The sequence below is a fragment of the Notamacropus eugenii genome, chromosome 1 (assembly GCF_028372415.1).
Source record: "Notamacropus eugenii isolate mMacEug1 chromosome 1, mMacEug1.pri_v2, whole genome shotgun sequence".
Classification (NCBI taxonomy): Eukaryota; Metazoa; Chordata; class Mammalia; order Diprotodontia; family Macropodidae; genus Notamacropus; species Notamacropus eugenii.
In genome coordinates, this window is record NC_092872.1 from 217630229 (window position 1) to 217654636 (window position 24408).

The 24408-nt window shown below is 36.7% G+C and overlaps 1 protein-coding gene across 2 annotated transcripts in view; it reads left to right on the plus strand.

Annotated features, from left to right (window-relative positions):
- The window catches only part of PARG (poly(ADP-ribose) glycohydrolase), a 118758-nt gene extending 97169 nt beyond the window's left edge, over positions 1-21589 (plus strand). For both annotated transcript variants that reach the window (XM_072627356.1, XM_072627364.1), the window contains 3 exons: positions 7012-7117; positions 16531-16659; positions 17424-21589. In XM_072627356.1, coding sequence (XP_072483457.1) covers positions 7012-7117; positions 16531-16659; positions 17424-17590 — 402 coding nt within the window. In that variant the 3' untranslated portion in view covers positions 17591-21589. The remainder of the gene's footprint in view (positions 1-7011; positions 7118-16530; positions 16660-17423) is intronic.
- Positions 21590-24408: the final 2819 nt, after the last annotated feature.

Consider the following 24408-nt stretch of genomic DNA (forward strand, 5'->3'; position numbering starts at 1 on the left):
CCATATCTTAGTCCTGAGAACATGCTATACATGAGATTCTTTTTTTGTTGTTGTTGCTACAAAGCTTCATGCCTGTTTAAAAGTATATTGCTTTCTTTTTAATGTTTAGATTTTCAAAATGACTTCCTCCCAAAACATCCTTCTATCCAAAAAATATTTAAAATGAATATGCTTACTTGTTTTCAAAGTTAAAAGGCTAATGTGTATGATATGTCACAGATGACCTTCATTCCTTTCAAAAATTCCACATTAAAAATAGTACAACACAGATTAAATTCTACAGTTTCGTATAGTATCATCTATTTCTAGGTTCTCTCCCCTTTGAACTTGAACCTGGAAGAGAGGCTGTCGGTCGTAACATGTAACAGAGCCTTGAGAGGTGGATGTGTGAATCTTCTCCATGCTTTTATTGTCCAAATAGTTCTGTCCTTGCACAGTATAAAATATCTGCAAACCAGTATGACCTTTTATTACCAAAAAAGTTATCAATGGGTCTGTTTTATCTTATTTTTTTTTGTATTTTATTTATTTTAAAATAAGACAAAAATGAAGAGAATCCTATTCTTTGATTTTTATGTGTCTAGAATTTGGTTACCAATGAGAATGCAGTGATCAGCCAGAAATATCAGTGGAATCATGGATTCACTTTACATCAGCATAATAACCATGGACCATAAATGTAATTTTAATTATAAGGTGGGAAGAATTCTTTTTGTCTTTGTTTTTGTCTCGAGCAGCTTCTGAGTAACAATTTGAAGGCAGTTCAGAAGTAGAGATAAGGGACATGTTTTAAACTGTAACCAAGCACTGTTTATTAAGCGCCATGTGTGAAAGGCATATGACCATTAAGACTGTAGTGTTTTGTGGAGTAGGGGGTCTTGGAGGGGAAAGTATTTAGAAGGGCAAAGAAATATAAAATTGGTGTCATTATAGCTACATCTTTAACACAGTCCAGAAACTTCTTGGACTATGGGTGTAAGATATATTTATCTATGCTGGCTTATGAATTCTAGACTTAAGTGATACATTTGCTGAAGAAAATTCAAGTATATTCTTGGCCTTTTTCATATACTTCAGTAAATCTGTGGTCTCCTTCCACTGCCGCAGATTCCAAGCTTCTCATCCTCTTATGTTCTTCTCCGGGCCTTCCCAAAAATCTCCATCAAGGATCTAGTTAACATACTGGAATGCTCCTGTTGAGCTTTTAACATTTTGTTGGTACCTGTGAAGCCTGCAAGCTATCCCTCTTCTTCACCCTTGTTACTCTTGTAGCCTTCTTCCTTTTCTAATCATGTGTTTCCTTGTTGATGTCTTTGACCCAAATCATCATTGTTAGTAAGTTGCCATTTGGAATCACAGTCTTTGATTAGCAACCAGACAGCATCACCAAGAGAGTGTTGATGTTAAAAAGACATTTTTGTGTGTGTCAGGGAGCAGTTTGGAATCTTTAAAAGGAATTACACAATTTTTCTAATATGAGGAATTGTGTTCTCATGAGAAAAGAAGTACCATTTTTAAAGGTAATTTTTTTGTACAAATGCTATAGATCTATCTACATTAGCTTTAAATTTTTTAGCACAGGAATGCTCTTCTCATTTTATCACTGATGGTAAAGAAAGAGGCAGTGAACTTATTTATTAAATTTCAGTGAAACAGGTTAACTAGAAAACTGATCCATGTACTTTGGGGCCTCTTAGATTAGCCTAAAGTATTCTGTCATCTATAAAAGCTGCATTTCTTTAAAATTAAGATAGGTGGATGAATTTTCTTTTGCTCATGGATATTATAGGCATCCAGGAGGTTTATGTGATGTAACTGAGCACATTTGAAGACAGTTCTGAATTAAATAGATTTCACATGTCATTAAATTATGTTCATGTAAGGGAGAAATCTGTACTTGATCATTTCAGAGAGGGCTTTTGTGCAATTTTAGTTATTTAAACCAGAAGAAAATTAACTTAGTATGAATGGGAGAACTGTATTTATGATAGACCAGTTTAAAGTCAGTTTTTACGAAGTCACAATTTAATATTAATTTTGGAACTCTGGGTACCTTTTTGCTATTCTCTGTCAATTGAAAGGTAAATTCAGTGAAGTGCTTTGTTATTCCCTAAAAGAGTCATATCTCTCTCCAAGCTTCACTTGTCCTGTTGAGCCACATTTTGATTTGCTAGTAGAACTTGTTTTCTAAAAAGGGAAATAATATCTCTTTTTGTCAAACTAAAATCAATTAAACAGTAGTTAGCACTATCATTGATTAGCTGTATAGAAATCTAAAGCAATATCGTGATTGGGAAGATATATGAATACACCGTGCAGAACTGTAAACAAAACTATCCCCATGAAGAGTGAACTTGTAGGTAATGTTTGTAGTGTTGGTGGATTTAGCCAGTATGCATCTTGGAAGGGATTAGATATAGAGCCAATGTATTAACACAAACAGTTCAATACTGGCTGCTGGTTCTTCTAAAGAGCCTAGGGTTTAATCCCTGGTGATCTTTCCTTGATTTTTATCTCTTAGGTTTTCAGGAGTATTAGTCCAAGATATTTATAGGAATTTTTTTTATTCCCAGATATTTAATTGAAAAAAAAAACTTTGACATTTTTCTTTGCAGGGTGGCGTAGTATACAGAGAGCTGGTCTCAGAGCTGAGACTGGGTTAGAGTCCTGCCCCTGACACATTTTGACCACATGACTTTTGTTCGATCACTTAACCTCTCAAGAGACTAGGCCAGAGGTATCAAATATATGGCCCACAAGCTACCTTCAACCTATCACGCTCTCGAGTAATACCAGAAGAAAATGAAATTCTGAAATATTTAACAAAATGAATAAAAATACAGTGAAGCATAGGTGATAATAATATGTGGTTTTCTGAGTCGTGCTGCTGCAGGGATCCTTCTGTACATTGCAGTGGTCCCTCTTTCTATTTGTGTTTGGCACCACTGCTCAAGGAAATTCTGTGACACTAAATTGAAAAGATGCTTAACTGGCCTTGGGAAAGGGAGTTTCCTCATCTCAGAGTCCTGTGCCAACAAATCAAAAGATATTAAAACCTGAAGAAGCTGGTGTTAATCAGTACTAATGTATGTAGTAATTGGATAGTCAGTATTATTTGTTAATTTAAATTCAACAAGGAAATTGTATTAGGTGAGACTAGAAAGGAAGCCTTAAATTTTGAAAATTAAAATGGTACTATTGCTAATTTTAATGTGGCATTGATGTAATTGTTACTAGAAGTTTAGTGGATTTTCATTGAGACTTCTTCAGCTAAAGATACCTGCATAAGCCTGCTGAATTGGATGAAGAAATCGAAAATTTTGGTGAACTATGGACTTTGGGGGCTACATTTGACATAAAATACATTCTTCCACATGTGTCTTTTATGGAGCATAATCCTGGAGCCTGTACAGTTTGATGCCTCGATTTCTTTCACTTTTTTACATCTTACTTTCTGTACCGTATGCCCACTTCCTTTTCTTCTTTGCTTTTCTAACTCCTTATTTCTTCTTTCTACCTCTTTTTATCTTTTCTGTCTTTTAATCTTCATTGGCTTTACATCTTGCTTTCTTTTTCCCTTCCTGCCTCCCTTTGCCCCTTCCTTCTACCTTTATTTTTTGCTTCTCTTAGGGCTTCTGGCTGCCTTTTTGGTCAGCCCCCGGTTTGAAGTGCTGTGACTGTTGATACCTAAATTCCTGAGTCTCCTCTCTAATCCAGACCTCCCACTTGGACCCTATGTTCCAAAATTATATCTTACCTGGGACTTTTTAATCATCTTCAGGCATTGACTTGTTAGCCCAAATAAATATTGGTATCTTAATGGAACTTGCCTTAAGTCTACTACTCAGTTTATCCCCCTGTGTGGATAAGGGAGAAGGGAAAGTATATGGTCCTGGCCCTAGGAGAACTTTCCCATCTAGCTTCCTCCTTTGTTATAGGAAGAAGTTAGGCACTACTCTGTTTTCAGTTTCTTTTGTGGAGCCCAAACCCTTGGCTATGCCTTGACTATTCATTTTTCACTGAAGAGAGATGATAATTGTTACAAAGATACTGACTTTTCCTAAGCTAGTGTGATTGGGGATCTCCATGTCTGTCTTGTCCTGGTTTGGGTTATCTGAGCTGGAAGTAGATAGAGCCTTCAGCCAGTGATACCAAAGACCATTTGGGCCATCTGTGCTGGAAAAAATAAGCATGGGTCCCCCTGAGCTATGAGTCTAGAGGTCTTCCCTTCCTTGCGATAGGTTTGGCGGGCTATATAAAAGTACTGGTGTAACTAGTCAGTTTGCATGAACTGCTTGCCACTTACAATTACTGTGATGTGCAATAAGGATTCCATGTGTGTGTGTGTGTGTGTGTGTGTGTGTGTGTGTGTGTGTATGTATGAATCATGTCTGATTCATTTTTGTAACTTTTACTTGGTTATAACTCTAAATTCTGTTCATGTACACTCAGTCTTTGTAGATTGTTGTGTACATGGCATGCCTTTCCTGTTGCAGCTTAAATATTTTCAGGAATACTTGGTATTGTAACTTTAACATATATTTAATTGTGCCTAAATGATCAAAGTTTTCTACATTCTCCATTTTCATGCTTGATTTCACACAATTGTTTTTGAACACAGGTCAAGTAATATATCCAGACTCTTTAGAGATCCATTAAAGGCAGGGAAAGCCAGCCTAAACATTCTTGAAAATACTCTTTCAAATATGTATTAAAAGGAAATTGAAAAGAATGAACCCTTCCTCCTCCTTTAGTTATCTAAACAGTTACAGAAAACTTAGTGTCATATATTGCTGTGACCTGACAGAATACCACTTACCAGTCTGGGAAAAGTTTGGTATTCATCCTCATGGTGTAATGGCAAGGGCTGTTATTTCTCAGCAACCTATTTACAGCATTGAGCTTTTCAGTATTTGTGACCTGAAAGAGATTTTCTGAAGCCCCATACATCTGATGGAGCAGGTAATTTGTGGACTCTTGTGTAAACTCTGTACTGTAAGTATTGAGTAATGGTATTGTACCAAATTATAATTAATATCTGTCAGAATTTACAGCCCAGAAGAGGGTAGAAGGAACAGGTTTATTAATCCACCCCAGACAATGTATTAAATAAATTTTTATACCTTTGCAAAAACTTCACTGGGTGATTTACTACTTTTCTATATGTGGATTTTGTAGAAGCATCTTTCTTTATCCTTGATTTTTCCCTGGGAACATTTGTCACAGATCATTTTCCTTCCTTCATTTACGGTTGTACAGAAACCTATATTTTAGGCTTTATTTGGCACTGGAGAGAACCCAGAGCAGATTTGCTTGACTGTAACATTAAGTCTTTTAATATTGTCTGATGGTCTTAGTACTTATGCCAGGAGGCAGAAAGTCCAGCTATCCTGAGAATAAAGATGTGGAAATTGAAAATTCTGAGGCCCAGCATTTAATTCTGCTGTACTCTGCTAATATGTAAAAACACAGTCAACGTTTAATAAGTATTTATAAGGTATATTATATTTTCCTACTGTTATTACATTGACATATAATATCAGAAGGTACCTTACAGGTAATTCCAGTTAAGGAGTACTGTCCACATTAATATCCCGCACAGTTGATTATCAGCCCTTTCTCTGGGAACACTGTCAGATTCAGGGAGCCCCAGGGACTGGGAGTTGAATCCAGGATGAAATAGGCATTTAACCTCACTGAATCTCAGTTTTTCACCTGTAAAATGGAAGTGATAATCATAATTATGCTATCTGACTCACAAGAGTCTTGTGAGGAAAGCTCTCTGTAAAACTAAAAGTACTATGTAAGTGGAAGCTGTTGTTGTTGTTAATCAGAATTCTTAATAAACCACTCAGATTTGCATTTTAATAGTATTTTTTCCCAATTACGTCAGGACAATTTTTAGTATTCATTTCTACAGGATTTTAAGTTCCAAATTTTTCTCCCTCCTTCTTCTCCCCTCTTCCTAAAATGGTAGGCAATTTGATATAGATTATACATGTACTGTCATGTAAGACATATTTCCATATTAGTCATGGTTGTGAAAGAAGAAATGTATCGAGAGGAAAAAAACCATGAAAAAGAATAAAGTGAAACAAGTCTGCTTCGATCTGCATTCAGAGTCCATCAGTTCTTTTTCTGAATGTGGGTAACCTTTTCTTTCGTGAGTCCTTTGTACTTGTCTTGGATTATTGTGTTGCTAAGAAGAATGCTTTCCTGGTTTTGTTCATTTCACTTTGCATCAGTTCATACAAGTCTTCCCAGGTTTTTTGAAATCTGCCTGTTTATCATTTCTTATTGCACAATAGTATTCTATTGCATTCATATTCCACAGCTTGTTTAGCCATTCCCCAGTTGATGGGTGTCCCCTAAGTTTTCAATATTTTACCGCAATGAAAGGGGTGTCTACAAATATTTTTGCACCTGTAAGTCATTTCCCCTTTTTTACGATCTCTTTGGGATGTAGACCCAGTATGGTATTTCAGGATCAAAGGATATATGCACAATCTTACAACCCTTTGGTCAGAGTTTCAAATTGCCCTCCAGAATGGTTGAATCAGTTCACAACTCAACTAAGTGCATTAGTGTCCCAGTTTGCACACATCCTCTTCAACATTTATCATTTTCCATTTTTGCCTTATTAGCCAGTCTGATGGGTGTGAGGTGATACTTCAGAGTTATAACTGGTAGAATTTACAGATCATTTCCACTCTTTTTTGTTTCACCATAAGAAATTTAGGCACGTAATGGTTCAAGGATTTGCTTTGCTTTTCCTGAAGGCAAGTCAATGGCAGAAACTGAAGTACAGCTAATAACTTCTCACTTTTAAGATTGTGTTTTTATTCTTGGTATATTTCAGTGAATTTCTATTCTAAACTACATTTTCAGCTTTCCTCAGAAAATGAATAGTTTAAAAAAAAAACACCTACAAGCATGGCATTTAGTACTACAAAAGCATCATATCAGAAATGTATTCACTCACATGTTAACATATTTCTTGTTTTCCTATAGGCTTACTGTGGCTTCTTCCGACCTGGAGTTTCTTCTGCGAATCTTTCAGCAGTGGCCACAGGAAACTGGGGATGTGGTGCCTTTGGGGGTGATTCTAGATTAAAAGGTGAGTGAAGAGAAAAGAATGATAGGTTTGTGTACATGTTGATTGAGCCAGAAATTAATTCATCCTTACAATATTTCCTTTTTTTCTTTTTATTATGAATTTAGACATTATCAGTGAATACTAAAAAACAGGAAAAAAAATTTTATGTCTAACTGTGAACTTGTGTTCTGTTGCTTGTTTTTTGATAGTCTGTATTAACTTTAATACGTTAATAATAAAATTTCCCTTTTATGTCCTGTTGTGAATTTCTTTTTGTTTTTCTTCTATTTTAAGTGCTTTAATGATGCTCTTCCTCCCCTTTTTTTATGTCCATCATTACCCATTAATTCATCCCTCAAAAAAAAAAAAACCAAAACAAATCTAGAAGCCTTCTCTTATGACAAATGAGTATAGTCAAGCAAAGCAAGTCTATACACTGACCGTGCATAAAAGTGTATTTCATTCTGTACCTCGCTTCTGTCATCTTTCCCTCCAGTCATTCTGGTCCTCATTGCTTTCCCACTTCATCATCTGAGATACCCAAGGTAGTTCTGACCCCCAGATACAGAAAAACTATCTTGTCTACTCCTTTAGTACATCTGACTCTCATGACCATATTAAAAACAAGCCAACCTTCTCTCAGTGGTCTCCTCACAATGGTGTTCAAGGCTGCTGTTGCTTAGAAGATTCCTCCATTTCCTTGGCACACTGAAGTTTCTCTTCTCCAGGCTAAACATTTCCATTCCCTTCTGCTCGCTCTTCTGAGGATGTGAAAAGTACCTCTGAGCTTCTGAATAACATCTTATGGAGGCAGCATTACCTTTGTTCTGAGTCCCTCAGACTACAGAACTAGGAGCACACGTGGGAGTTGCGCATTTAGACCTGATGTGAGGAGCAGCTTCCTGACAGTCTGAGTAGATTGGGCTGCCTCGAAAGGAAAGGGTTTTCCTATGACTAGAGGATTTTTGTCCAAAGCTGGGTGACATTTTACTAGGTATAATGTAGAAAGGTTTTTTTTGTTCAGGCCTAGGATTGGCCAGATAGCTTTTGAGGCCAGGCCCCTATTCTGTGTTAGGTTCTGAGATTCTGTGACAAAGCGTTTGATTCCATAGATGGAGACCATAGGGAGAGAGGATTCTTAATAACTCAGATTTCTTTTTAAGTTATCTTTCATAGGATATGCACCAGTGAAAGTATGTTTTGAACTGGGCTATCTGTTAGAAAAAAATCATTGCAATGTGGACTGTCTGCCAGGAAGTGGGGAATTGGCGTCATTATTTAGTCATTTGTTATATTAATTGTAATGAGATTTACCTGTATCTATTTTGGCTACACACTGGTTGAATGATGTATCCTTGTAATCATTTTGGTCCTTAACTTGATCTATCATCTCCAAATCCTGTGATCTTTGCAAGTACAATTGTATTTTGTATTAACTGATCACTTTAAAAGTTTAGCAATATTTTAAAAACATACAGTAATTTTGCTTACCTTTTGAAAGTAAAAAATGTAAGCCCTCATTTTCAGTCTGATTCATTCTTTATCTTCTGAGTTTGTTTTAGGGAGCCTATTTTCTACACTAAGCTTATTGATTTTATGACAGCCACCTTTTTCTGTTTTGCACAAAGTAAAATGGATGACTAGGTTTATGTCATCAATCCCCAAATCTAGATCTGCCGTGGTCCTGCCCATATTTGATTGTCAGCTCAAGAAGTTTTATATATCCGTGTCAGATCTCATTCTTAATTGCTGCTCTCTACTGTACATAATCCTCAAAAGAGTAAGTTAATATCTCAATTCAGGACTAAATTTTGTTATCATAGCCACTTTTTAAGTCATATTGGAACTTTGGACGTCATCTCCTTAGTCTTTTATAGATAGTCACTTGTCAATGGCTAATTACCTTCTCAGCGTCTCTTATATACATCCTTTCCTCATCTCTCTCTACAGATGCTCTAGTCAAGGCTTTCATCACTTGGTAAATGAGCTCTTAGCTGTCTTTTGCCCCTCTAAGCTATCCTTTGTAATGTAGTCAGACTGATTTCCCTTAGACGTTGCTTTCATCATGTTACTACTAAAAAAACTTTTTATGGAAGCTTCTTTGCAAACAAAATGCTATTCACTGTCTGTCTGTCTATCTAGTTTATCTGTTATTTACAACTCTTAAATTTAACCTCTTCTGTTTTACTTCCCAGCCCTTACCCTTATGTTATTCATCTCTCTCTCCCCCTGCAACTCTAGCACATGCCTTCTGCTCTAGTATGTGCTCCTCACGGTCCCATGAATGCTCCATGCTTATTCCTGACTCTGTGTCTCCTTTGTGTTCCCTTTGCCTGGTATGCTCTTGATCTCTTTGTTGCACCTACCTGAATTCTATCTATCCTCCAAGGTACACCTGAGGTTCAGCCTCCTTCATGAAGCAGCCTAATTTTCAGTCCTTGTTGGATTTCCCTATCAATGAATTCTTGATGAATTTATAGTCTGTACTGCATGATTAAAAATATTGAGACTTTTGTGTTGTTTATTGTTGTGGCTGTTAATCTTCTCTCCCCATCAGTAGGAATTATGTTTTGTATTTCTTTTTTTATTTGCCACAGTGAATATTATATTTATTCATTAATTGGCATATTTTGCTTTTGCAATTTCTCTCATTCCTATCATTAGTCATATTATCCCACAAAAGCCTTCACTGAATTCCTACTTGTCCTACTGTGGGTGTTGCCCTGGTGGACTCTTGAAAGGTAAACTCATGGAACACAAGCAGTGGCAGGTTCAGGATAGGCTTTGAACATAGGCTCATGAACTGATACCTGTATGCCTGGCATCTGAGGATAGGCCTATATGTGTTTTGAGAAACTCTTCACCAGAAAGCTAGCCACCAGTGGATAATATTTTTAGTACATAGCAACTCACGAAACTTTCTGGAAATTAAGGCATCAAGCAGCTGCAATTCGTGGTGGTGAAGAAGAGTGCTCATACTCATGAAATCAGTAGATTTAGATATGTAAAAGAAGTTCACTGATAGATGGAATGGCCCTCTCACCCATTTCACAGTTAGAATATATGTGCCTGAACCTTCCTTTAAGCAGATTTTGACACATTCACACTGAAAAGATTAGGTACCCATAGTCTATTCAAAAGCATTCAGGTGACTTTAACTCAGGACATGTAAGTGGCTGCAGTTTATTATTCTGGGCAGTTATACTCATTTTAGGAGAGTGTATTTTGAAATCTACTGAAGAATTACTTTCTTAAATTTTTTTTTAAGCCCTAAGAAGAATGCTGATTAGGACAATTATCCATTTGCTTGACAATTTATTTAGAATCACAGTTTGATAAGTTTGAATATTCTTATAAATGTGTATTGCTTACTGTTAATTTGTTATGTAAAACTTTTAGTAGTCAGCAGGCTGACTATTTAGCTAATGGATTACTTTTATTCCCTAGGGATTCTGAGTCCCTTGATATTTGTAAAAATTATTCATATACTACCTTTAAACCATATTCTTTATGTTCAGTATTTTTCTGACCAAAGGAACCTACTGGCCTTTAAGTGTTTCAATTAAAGATATCAGATTCTTCAGCATCAAGGGATTTCCCAGAACTGAGCTATTTTATTTAGTGCCGCTTGGTGGCAGTTTGGTGTTTCGCATGTTAATATAGCTCAAAACATGTATGTATCTTTTTGTGCAAAGCATTCATTTAGAGAAGCAGATATTGATTTTACCTGTGGTACTGGTGAAAATTAATTAAAAACTAGGTTTTTGAGTCTTTTTTAAAAATTTAGTTCTAAATTAGAGGAGCAGGAAGAAAGTTGGAAGTTTATTAAAAAATAATTTTTTATGGAAGGCCACAAAATTTTTTTTTAAGAAGAAACATAATGTGACCAAAAGTAGCTCCTCCAATTTCAGTCATTCTTCTCAAATAATGTGTCAAGATGTAGGAGAGTTTGATTATTGAGAAAGGTGGTATGCTGTTCTTGCAGACTTGATCACACGCAACCTAATTGTGAATTACATACTGAAGAAGTGAATGCATAACCTGGGTTTGATTCAGTCACATTGAGTGTTCTTTCAACATAGGAAATAGTAGAGTCAAGAGTTACAGAATTCCTTTGTAGTAAGCAAATTCAATATAAGTAGGCAGGGAAAGAGAGAGAATACAAATTATTTGAGTTCAAAAATATCTTTCACCTGTTTGTTGGAAAACCATGAATGGCTTACAGAAATGAATACTTTAAATGTTTGTTTTATCCCCCTGCCTTATATCCCATTCCCCAAATCTAAATACAGATTACTGTCTTATAACCATTACATGGCAAGTGAAACCAGAAGGACTTTGAGAAAGTAGAGGAGGATGTTTTCTATAGGGTGCTCCTGTATCCTGGATTTTCCTTGAGAGTTATGGTGCCTTAACAAGAAGAGGTACTGTCTCATGAGAATGACCCAAGGCAGTGCTGATTCCCCTTACGAGTAGCACTGCCACAACATAGTTATCTCATCAAAAGATTTTGGTGTATTTGGGAAGTCATGTCTTCATATATTTTATTATAGACCTTTAGAATTGGAAGGAGAAGCACATGGCTAGAAGTTGTTGAAGAGGACTGATTAAAAAAGGATTTGGGGGATTCTGAAATAACTGACAAATTCCTTATTATAGGCTTTAGAGCTGGAAAGGACGTTGGAGATCATCTAGTCCAACTCTCTCAAATCATAGATGAGTAAACTGAGAACCTGAGTGAGAAAATGACTTTGTCAGCTTCCTACCAGTCAAAAATAGCAGAGACCAGATTAGAATGTGGGGCCCTGATTGTAAGTGCAGCCTCTTTCCACTCTTCCTTGGTAGAAAACCCATATTTGTATAGCCCTTCCAAGTATTGTCACATCTTTTGTCTATTTTATTCAAACAGCAAGCACACATTAGGTATTTTTGGTCTATCATACAAAACATCTGAGGATGGGGGCAGGGGGTGCAAGTGGGAGACAAAAGTAGTGGAAAGACATGAGCCCTATTTACAAGGAGCTTACTCGAACTGGTGAAGACAGATATATACATGAAAAATACTCTAATAGATACTCTAGTAGTGGTAGACTCTAATAGATACTCTATGGTATATGGGTGTGTATGTATGTTTTATGTATGGTAATAACAATTGGAGATCTTCTGTGACAAAATTCTAACTGTAGAATAGACTAGAACTGACATAATATCATAGGTTATTGACATCAAGGAAGGCTTTGTGGAGAAGGTAATATTCGAGCTGGGCACTGAGGATAGACTGAAAGGAGCAGGAATGTTCTAGATGGGGCAGAGTACCATTGTGAGCCAAAGCACAGTTGAGGGAAATAAGCATCACAAGTTCATGGGACAGTGACATTTGTCTGATCAGAGAAATTGAGTTTAATTTTAAACATTTTAAGTTTATAGTAATGATGAGACATCCATGTTGCAATATCCTAGATGGTTGGCAGTATGTAAGCTAGTTCTTAGATGGGATCTGAGGGTTTAGGTTTGGGAGTCACCATCATAGAGATAGGACTTGGAGTTGAAGTTATAAGAGAGAATAATTTGTCCAGGAAAATGAATGTACAAAGAAAAGAAGTGTGGAAAATTAAGAATTACCCGAGCCTTGAGAGACACCTGAAAATAATTGATTGGGAGAAATAGAAGTGGAGTTAAAAAGAAGGAATAGTCAAAAAGGTAGATCAAAGATAGTGTAGGATCATGGAACAAAGAAAGATTTTATGTTTTTACATATATATATGTATACACACATATACATACACACATATATACACGTATACAAATACACATATGTACATATCCATATATGTGTATATATATGTGCATGTGTTTATGTATATTTCTATGTATACATCTATCTACAGATCTCATCTTTAAGTAATGCATCCACATCAGTCCTGGAGGGGTTAGAGAGGTCACTGAAGGCGAGAGCTGAGAAGAGACTAAACTAGAAGTCAGTCTTCGAGAGCTTTCAAGAGTCAGCTTTTTTTTTTTTTTTACTTACACTCCAACCCTGGCAGCACACGTATGCATCATTTAAGTAGTCATACATTATAAAACTACTGTAGTGTATGGTAGAGTTTACTATTTGTATTAGTTACTCCATGCTGATATTTCTAAAGCACAGTCTTGCTTTGATCTTCCTCCCTGTATTGTTTCATTCTTCTTTGCATTCATTGCAAAAAGAGATCAAGTTGTTTTTAATTAATCATATATGCTTGTTTTTGTTTTGTTTTTATAGCTCGAAATTTCTGCCAAGAAGAAAATTAAAATTCAGCTCCCTACAATTTAAATTAATAATTCCTTTGGCATTTAGACATGTTTGAAGTCAGAATTTGATGCTTTTGTATCATTTCTTGGACCCAGTCCACGCAGCACAAGCACCTTGTTATATTGCAGATCTATTCTCATTCCCAACTAGAGTGGCAGAAGAGTTCATTTAAATGTCCAGGCACAGTTCTCTAGAGCTATGTGGATTTTGGGGTTTTTAGGTATTGAAAATCTGAGGGACATTATTGTATTTTAAAACACTCATTTAGCCATTATTCTTATTAAATTTTTGGAATAGTCCTTTTTCTCTCTGAAAATCTCATATCATTTTTATATATTTACATTTTTTATATATTCAGGGGAGTAAAATTATTGTTTAAAGCTGGAAAATGGCTGATGGGAGAGTTTAAATATGTTTGGAGTATACCTATGTCAGTAGATTAACTCTTTCTCTCTCTCCCTCTCTGTGCTTTGGCTCTGGCACCTCATTGCTGTGTGAGCAAATCACATAATGTCTTTGAGCCTCACTTTCCTCATCTGTAAAGTAAAATACAGATAACAATACCTGCATCTGATATCTCAGACACTATGAGGCAAACTCTTTGTAAACGTTGAAGTAACGTAGAAATATAAGTTGCTAGTATAAACCTTATTTTATTCCTCTGTAAAATAAGAATGATACTTGGATTAACTTTAGCTGACATTTATATAACAGTTTTAAGACTGACAGAGTGTTCTACACATCTCATTTGATCCTCACGACTCCATGAAGTATATACTAATATTATCCCCATTTTACAGATGAGGGACCTGAGGCAGAAAGATGTTAACTTTCCAGCGTCAAATAGTAAGTGGCTAAGTTAAGATTTGAACTCGAGTGTTTCTGCCTCCAAATGAATTTTAGTTCATTAAACTGCCTCAGGGTTGTAAGGGTCAAATGAGATGCTGTTATAGGTGTGGGTGCTGTATAAATGTAAGTTCTTACCACTGTTAGAGCTATACCAGGATAGAAATGAACTGCAGTTAGTTTTACTTATTTAGATCATTCTTGATAGTTCCTTATTTTCCTGAGTGGCACATTGAAAATCCACATGATATACACAATGGAAAAGATCATAATTTTGAAGGGAGAGTATCTGGGTTCAGACCCATCTGAGTGACCTTGGGCAAGTCACTTCTCTCTATGACTTAATTTACTCATATATTTAAAAAATTGGGGAGGAAGGGATGATGATTGCCAAATTCCCTCCCAGCTCTAAATCTATGATCCTATAAAATTGAAAATTCAAAATTGTCCCTGACTTGGGGAGCTGGATCTAAAAAGGTCTTTTGTTTATTAATGACATATATTTAGTCAGATTTTCACACTCCAACTAAAAGGTAATAAATAATATGCCATGTTTTCAGGCAATGGAGATTCGTTAGCTTCAGTTCTGGTATGCAGATTAGCTTAATTTGGCAGCTTTAAAAATGGGTTTACTGAAGCTTTAATAGATAAGTTGGTTAAGTAGTTTTAATTAAAACATCATCTTTCTTGAGATAAATTACTCCAACACTTATGAGATTAATGAATTCCAGTTATAGTACCCAGCACATTGCAGATACTTGAGAAATGTTAATTGATGAAATTTACCATATCCTTTGATAGAATTTAGAATTGCAGTCATAAATGAAATGTCAAAAGTTCCTTTCTTGACCTGGTGTGTATTGAAGTATATTCTGTTTCTAAGTTTGTGTTTTAAAAGATCTTTTTAACTATTACCCATTTATCATAGTTGAAGTATAAATTTCTTTTCCTGAGGAGAAAGGCATATGTCTGGCATGACAACATGTAAACATATTGAATGTTTTAAATTCCTTCATTACATCAGTAATCAGTGGTTTTATTGGAGTAGATGCTTCCTCTTTTGACATAGTTGATGTTAGCTGATCTTCTCTTAGTGAACTGCTATAACTGAAAAAGCTTTTCCCTTTCTTGTCAGTTTGTTGATAATGAAACTTATTTGCAATTATCTAAGCAAACACTTGGCTGGCTGAGACTCACAGTTTTTCAGCAGCCAGGACTTGTGTTCTTCTGGCACAGTCTTCAGGAACCTCAAGTAGTGGACCTCCATGCCACAATAAGGTGTCAGAGGAGAACTTTAGTGAAGAGTTTTTAATTAGGCTTCTTTGAGTTTAACTTTGTAAAAGATCTTGGGTCTAGAAAAACTTAACATGATGCAGAATAAATTAAGAAGGACCAAGAAAACAATGTCTGCGGTGCTTACAGGTTAATCTCCTTCACAGCAGAAAGATGTTCTCAGACATTATCCTTTGTTGAATATTTTTTGATTAATTGGTTTCTTTGGCACAAGAGAGAGTTTAATCTTGAGAGAGTGGAAAATGCTTGCAATATGAAATCAAGTCATTAGTAAAAGTTTGTTGTTTTTTTTAAAGGGAATACATTATAAGTCTAGTGATTTATTTCTCTAATAAGTATGCCAGTACCTCTTCACTAAATCCATTGAAAACCCAGTTTTCTTGTTAGTAAAGGAGAGTGGCTAAGTTTAAAGTAAATGTTTGAGAATAACTTAGTTTAGAAAATAGGACAGTTGTTTTATTCTCTTGACTGTATAACTGAAATGCACCCTTTTATTTGTTGCCTTGTACCATGAAATACTCTTAATAATGAATAACAGGCATTTTCATAGCATTGAATATTTGCAAGACAATTTACATGTTATCTTAATTGATCTTCCGAACAACTCTACGAGGTAAGTACATTTTTGTAGTGAAGTAACTACTCCCATTTTACAGATAAGAAAACTGAGACTCAGTTTAAATCACTTGCCCATGATCACACAGCTAAAAAGTATAGGAAACAGGCTTCAGACTCAGGTCTTGCCTGATTCTGAGTCCAGCGATTACTATACTACACTGCTTTTGTGTTCTTAAAGAATATATGTGAAGAGTCACAACACTGAGAGATTTTTTTTTCCATTCAGCACAATTCATTGTCTCAAGTGATTTGCATAGTATGTCTTTGATCTAAGCCAGTGTTGTTACTTACTAACTGTAACATAGCTGGTTTAAAAAGTTAGAAGTACTTTTTGTTGTTACTCTGTGGATTTGTGATCAGCATTATTTCTTCTCTGCTTCAGCCTTAATACAGATCCTGGCAGCGGCGGCAGCAGAACGAGATGTGGCTTATTTTACATTTGGGGATTCAGAATTGATGAGAGACATTTATAGCATGCACACCTTCCTTACTGAAAGAGGACAGACAGTTGGTAAGTACATGGGAATCTTGTCTCTCTGTTTAGAAGAGTTGTTTACTAAACTTGGATGGACATCACAGGCACTAAGGGAAAGAATTTATTTGGGAATGGAGACAAATCAAGAGGAGGTGTGAAATTTCTGCTTAGGAGGTTTTATTTGCAGTGTTTTGGTTTACCAGTATGATTATTTGTTTCTGTATCCATGATATATTGAATGAGCATAGTATGACTAATTCTTGGTAAAAGGCCCTGAACGTGATGGGACTATTCATTCCCCCTTTCACATTTGTCAAAACTAATAGAAAAAAGGAGCAGATTGGGCAGATGGAGATAGGTAGGTATCAACTGAGTCAGGCTTATTAAGTGTAGAAGAAGGCTCATTGTTTATGGCTGGGTTGGTTGGGTTTTTTTTTTCCAGGTTAACTCCAAAAGCTTTCTAACATTCTTTAGAAGTTGAATGACTAGGGAACAGTCAGTCAGTCAGGCAGCCTGTGTTAGATGCTCTTAGCATCTAACTGTATCACACACGGGAAAGGCTATGTATGCATGCTTGTGTGCCTGTACACTTGAAGGTGTGAGATAAAGGCAAATGAGTTTTTAAAACATTGTGTTTTATGTAAAATTGTTCTTCTGGCATGGGAAATAGATATATTTCTCAGAACTAAGTAGGATATGATCTTTAGATTTTCATAAGACTGGGGGGGGTACTTTTGTAGGTTTTTATCTATACATTATTACCTTTATTTTATGTTAAATAATGTGACTTTATTTTCTAGGGCAAGTTTATAAGCTGCTGCTCCGGTATTACAATGAAGAATGCAAAAGCTGTTCAAGCTCAGGACCAGATGTTAAGCTTTACCCTTTCATTTACAGTATCCTTGACTCCTATGCAGACACCACTGACCACAGTGGGAAAAGGACAGGATTCCGTGGATTGGAATGAATGAGACTCCTCAGTCAGTGTGGATCATTTCTTCCGCCACGTGCCGTCCCTCCAATATGCTCTTTGAATTGCTGGGTGTAATATATGAACTGGCTTAACTTAACATAATTGTGTACATAATCTTGCATTTATAATCCAGTATGCTGTCTCATTTTGGAGAGATGGGATTTTTCAGGTTGTCCATCCTTATTTAGTTGGTATTGTTAGGTATAATTTTATTTTTGTTTTTTTATTCATCAGCATATTTCAGTCCATATTCTATAGGTTCCATAGTCCATCAGATTTCTTATGAAAACCTGCAAAAGGTTATTCTTAATCCTTCAGTTTTCTTTTTTGATGTCTATACATCACACAGATTGCCTCTGTAGCTGAGTACCAGTGATTCCTGGGTGTTCTATTTAAAAACCTTGTAGTTGTTTTTTATTGACAGTGCTCAAAAATAATACTTTCTCCTCAAACTCAAGGATTAATGTGACTGCATTATTTTGAGTTTTTGAAAATGAAGGGTATGTACACACACACACATTTATATATACAGATATAGATGCACACATACATACACATTTATATACACAGATATAGATGCACACATACACACACATTTATATACACAGATATAGATGCACACATACACACACATTTATATATACAGATATAGATGCACACATACACATACATTCCCACACATATAGCGCAGTAAAAAATGTCCTGGGTTTAAATGTCTTCAATATAACGATTGCTATGGTCTTCACAGATTTTGCTGTTGAAGCACCACCTAGATCAACTTGTCCTTTTTTCTTAAAACACATTTCACTTTATATTATTTTTGAAATCCTACAAAGATAGAGGAAAATTCAAAAGGAGGGAAGAGGTTTGAAAGTGTTGAAGTTTTATTTTAAACTAGGATCAATATATGCAGTCAGTGGTGGATGAGGAAGTGAATATAGCAAGAAGTTGAGATCTGGTACTTGAAGCTAATTTGTCTTTATTGAAATCACTCTGGTATTTTAGGGATGTATACTTAACAGATTTTCAATGGCATATCATTTAAAAGCTGTCCTCTCATTGCTTTATTCTCTTTGTTAGACCAGCCCAAAAAAGGTAAATGAAACTGGAGTGACAGAAAATTATTAGATTTGGGCTTGATCAGGGGCTCTGTCTTCTGTTGTCTTAGCTCATAAGGACAGACAACTGGAACCACCTGTGAAAGTGTGAAAGGCTACATATTCTTCAGGAAATTGGAGAAAAGGATTATATTAGTAACTTGTACTAACATGCACAATTTAAGCAAAAAAATATGTGACCAGGTTTTCAAGACAGTGCTGGAACATAACCGGACTGTCAACTCTGGTTTGTGGTTAGTTAGTAGAAGTGTTGTCCAGGTTGAGTTCTATTTGGAAGCATTTATGGACCCCAAATGTTAGAACTGGTGAGGACCTCAGCTGTGGTTTAGTTAAACGCTCACTTCAGAGATGGAGAAACAAGGCCCATTGAGGTTATATGCTTTGCTGAAAAATCACTTAGCGAATTAGTGGCAGAGCTCAGATCAGATCCTGGATGTACTAACCACAGTCTGGGGCTCTCCCTTCTTTGACTGCTTCTTTAGGCTGCCTGGACCCTGCCCTACTGGAATTTTGTACAAACTTTCCTCTGTTAGGCCCCCACAGGCAGTTCTCTAAGACTGTAAGATTTACAGATGCATTCTTAATCTGCATCAGTGCAGGGTATTCTCATACCAGGAGTTTCACATTCTGATGAAATCACAAATGTGGACCAAAAATATTACAAATAGTTGAACCATTAGCTGAAATCTGATTTATTTTCGTTGACATAGAAATACCCCACATAATAGCTCAACTCATTGTTTTTTTGAGCAGTAACATAGTTACCACAGTTTAACCGGTTCTCTTCACAGGGTTTCAGATCCTTGCTGTAATGTCATCAGAGTCCTTGCTGACACAGCTCTGCATCCTGTTTGCTGGCCAGGCAGTTCTGTGGCTATTTTCCTGAACTCTGCTCCTTGGATCTTTTCACCTGGAGGAGTATTTTCATGGAGCCAATTAATATTAACTGTCAGTATGATGACATTTTACATTTGTTGATACACATATGATTGACAATAGCTTTTACCACGACAGCCAAAGATACTATTCATTTTCACCCTGATTTAGCCAAGGGCTTGAAATTCACTTTTTTTTCTACTGTTAGCATCTTTCACCTTCTGTCCCACTGACAACTTTGGCCAAGTAATCATAGTTAAGTTTTATTTTCTTAACTTCCACTCCAATGTTGAGTAGACTGTTGTTCTTCAAATAAAACAGGCTTCAGTACATAATGTACTGTAGATATTAACAAACCCAGAGGTAATCGTCTTCCAAACCTGTAGCCCTCATACTCATTTCTTGGTGCTGAACTAGGGAAATAAGTAGTTTCATCTCTTCTTTCCAAGCTAGTTCCTTTTTTTCAGATGTAGTAAGAATAGTACATTCAGATGGCATGAAATTTAAAATAATAATTTTTGTATGGGAAAGAGGTAGAAGGAGCAATCATTAGATGATCAGTTTCTTTCTTAATGGCCTATGGCCTATTCAGACCAGATTGAGACTACTGAGACCTTTGTTATTCTTCATCCAGAAAGTACCTGAGCTAATAATGTTTTTATCTTTTCACTGGAGTATTCAATAATCAGAGGAGGAAAAATTGCTATGTCTAATAAATATCTAAAGGATATTTATTATCCTTTTATCTACTTGAACTAAAGCTAATGGTTTTAATTGTCATTTAATGGTATCTACAGTTTTTTTCTGTATAAATGAGAATAAAGAGGTGTCTTACTTTATAATCATTTAGAATTTTTTCCAGCATAGTTCTGAGGAAGTTCTCGGGGGTTGGCAGAGGGAGAAGGAAAGTTAAATTTGAATCAAAACTTGACTATCATATAATTCCTACCCTAACCTTCCTTGAAAGTAAAAAGCAGAAAAGTAAATGATATTCACATTTTTTCCTAAGTGCCTGGCATTGCTCATTACTCATGAATGAGCATGTGTAGGATTGGTTCAGACATCTTAAAGTGGGTGAGTCTAACCCTTCTTCATTGAGATGATGTGAGCAGTACAGCTGTTCCAAATTAGTGGTTTGGAAAAGAACTTTAACAGGAATTCTCTCTAGGACCTATACACTTCTCACCAATATTACTTAATTCCCATCTACTTTTTTCCTCTCCTCTCTAGCAGTCTCTGTAGCCTCATGTAGGGATATGCTGGAGCTGCTCTAACTGATCCAGAGAGCCAGCAGTCAAGATTCTCAGTGTGATCATTTTACACTTTGGAAATTGGCAAATGTTACAGATCAGAGCTTTGTTGATTGTTTAGACTTAAGAAAGCCAGTAGAGAAAATAACGCAGATTAAATTTCAAAGTATGTTGTGTGTACATTGCCTTCACCCCCCTTCCCAGAGCTGGTTGTTAACATTTACCAGCATGCATACCACCAGTCATCTCTAGTCTTGGTGGTAAATCAGTGATGTCCTAAGGCAGTCCTGCAATTTAGGGGATCAGAATCTCATGTCAGAACTGATTATACTTTCTGTCTTTCAGCTAAGGGAAGGAAAAAGGTTGAGGATGAAAGGTGGAAATGTAAACACTAACAAATGTTAAGCGTCTACTATGTGCCAGGCACTGTGCTAACAAGATGAATTATTTTGTGTTATACTCTTGTCACAGGCAAAAAGTTACAAAAAAATTTTTGATGTCATCTTCTCTAGTGCAAGAGTTTTCTTGGCTCTCCCACACTACACTTCTGCATCTGTCAAGCCATAAAGACTAACAGTTTGCCAAGTAGTAACAATTTGTGTCCATCTGACAGTTTTTTTCCTAATAATTTCTTCTAAATTCCTGCTTAATGCATCATCATCATTTTTATTTTGAGAATGGGAGGAGGTGTCTGTATGCTAATGTTTACATGATTTTTATAGGAAGACAATAAAGACATTCTGATCACATTGTTACTGCTGCTTTATTTCTTGATTAAAATATAAGGAGGGGGCGGGGAGGCAGAACCTTGGTATATAGGTTTATATGGGCTTGTCACCTCAGGTGTTGTGTAAGAATGCTCTGCTTCATCACTGAAGAAATGTTAAAAGGAAAAAGAATTACCTGTCAAATAGAAGAACTAAGAAGGGAGTTTGAATTGAAACCCCCCTGTGCTGGGTCTGCTTCCCATCATTTATCTGAGGGATTCCTTCACTAACTGACCTTCCTGAGCTTCATTCAGTAGTCCTAGGAGAGGACTTGAGAGAAGAGGCATTAAAAAAAGATTCAGTCAAGCTGCCTATAGATGTCTGTCAAGGACCTGAGCAGAAATATCTTATGGATAAAATAGCTTAGGAATAACCTTGACTTTCAGTGTAGGCTTCTTGAAGGCTGTGTGTGTTTGTGTTTGGTCTTACATCTGAAAGCATCACTTGCTGATTTTGGATACTAAACAACCGCCAGCATAAGAAATAGATCATAGAAGGCTTCAATCTGGTAACAACTAATTCTATAGTTGAGATATAGTTGAAACTAATACTAATAGTTGAGATACAACTCTCAGTTTGCAACTGGAAGAGACACATAGGGCAGGAATTCTCATTGTCTCTTCCTGGGCTCCTTAGGCAAGAGCTTATAAGATTCAGATGTCTCATGTTCCGGCATGTATTGAGAAATTTGTGTAAAATGAATTGTAGGTTTGCTTCTGATATTCAGAAAATTATTTTTGTTCTGTCCTTGAATTTGTGAGAAGATATATTTATGGTGATTTTTGCCTTATCTTCAGAGCAGTCAGCTGATGTGCTGAAATATTCTGTGGGAGCCATTTCCCAGCATTTTGGTAATGAGTCATTGTATATGCTCAGTCTGTCCAATTTTCCACCTTAAGAACTATGCCTTTTGCTTTCCCTTATTCCTGCCCCTTTGCCAGAGAGCCAGGCCAAGCACAGGACCAAAGACAATTTCCCAACCTCCTTCCACTTTTTCTGCTTTGGAGATGATAATCAAACTGAAGCACAGAATACAGCTACTAATCCTGAGAAGAGTGTCATAATTTATTATCCTATGGTTTAACTTCAAACCCTCCTTATATAATCAGTTGTTCCACCACCTCCACAACCGTTCTTGAATCTCTACCTTTTCTGCCCATGGCTGCCATTCTAGTTCAAGCCTTCATCTCAACTCACCTGAACAACTACTGTACTGAAATAATCTCTTTTTTGGCCCCCCTACCTCATTTCCTCTAATCCATCCTCCAAACAAAATAATTTCCTTCAAGTGCAGGGCTGAACATGTCACTCAATAAACTCCACTGGCACTTTTTGCCTCCAGGACTAAACACTAACTAAAAGACTAAAATAATCCTCTTTTGAATTTATCCCTGCAATCTGGGGCCCAGCCAACCATTCTGGCCTTACTACAGTACATTAGTCCTCTTACCACTTCTTCTGACTTCTTAAATGGACCTTAATGTTCCTTGTGCATAGTACTCCATTTCCCATCTCCATGGCTTTCCACTGACTACTCCCCATACCCATAAAGCACTCCTTCCTCTCAACATAGGGTCTTGTCTCCTGCTTGCGCGCTTAATTCCATTTCTCAAGGTTTGCCACATTCACCTCTCCCCTCACTCCCCGCCCCTCCTCTAATCTTCATTCTCTACTGGCTACTTCCCTGCCACCTACAAACACATTTGGATGTTCCTTTTAAACTGCCATTTTTGTTTTACTTTATTTCCTTCACAGCCGAGTAGCTAAGTGGTGCAGTGGATAGAGCACCAGTGCAGGAGTCAGGAGGACCTGAGTTGAAATTTCACGTCAGACACTTGACACTCACTTAGCTGTGTGACCTTGGGCAAGTCACTTAACCCCAATTGCCTCATCCTGGGTCATCTCCAGTCATCCTGATGAATATCTGGTCACTGAATTCATATGACTCTGGAGGAGAAGCGAGGTTGGTGACCTGCACAGCCCTCCCTCACTCAAAACAAAGTCAAGTGCAAGTCATGTCATTATTTCTCTGATGGCATGGTCTTCTTTGGCAATGAAGGATGAACACACATTTCCTTCACAGCCAAACTCCTAGAAAAAGCTGGGCTCTACTTCCTCACCTCACTCATCCCTCAACCCCTGCAATTGAGCTTCTCATCAAACCATTCAATTAAAATTGCTCTCTTCCCAGTTTGCCAGTGATTTCCCAATTGTTAAATCCAATGGCCTTTTCTGAGTCATCATTCTTGTCCAATCTGGAGCATCTGACAATATTGACAACGACTTTCTCCTGGTTAATCTCTTCAGGCTTTTGTGACAATGTTCTCTTCTGGTCATCTTTCTACCTATATGACTCTTCCACTCTTGCCTGGACACTTTTTCATTTCTCATCTCCAAAAGGTTCAGTTATCTCTATGAAGGTTACATCCAAATGGACACATCCAGCTGACTCACTTGGTGACTCAAGTTCCACATCAGTGTCACTTGGTTGTCCTGTAGGCATCAAACTCACACGCCCAAAATTGAATTCTGTCTTCTCACACTAAAACACCCCTCCTCCCGTCTCTCCTGTCTCCATCCATAGCGCCATCATCCTTCTAAGTCATCCAGGTTCACAAGTAGAAGTCATTTTCAACTCTTCCCCTTCTCTCTCATTTTCCATGTCCAATCATTTGTCAGGGATTCATAGGATCCTAGAAGTAGAATTGGAAGGGCCCTTAGAAACCATTTACTCTGACTCCCATATTTTACCAATGAGGAAACTGAGACCTAGGAAAATTAAATGACTTGTCCAAGGTCAT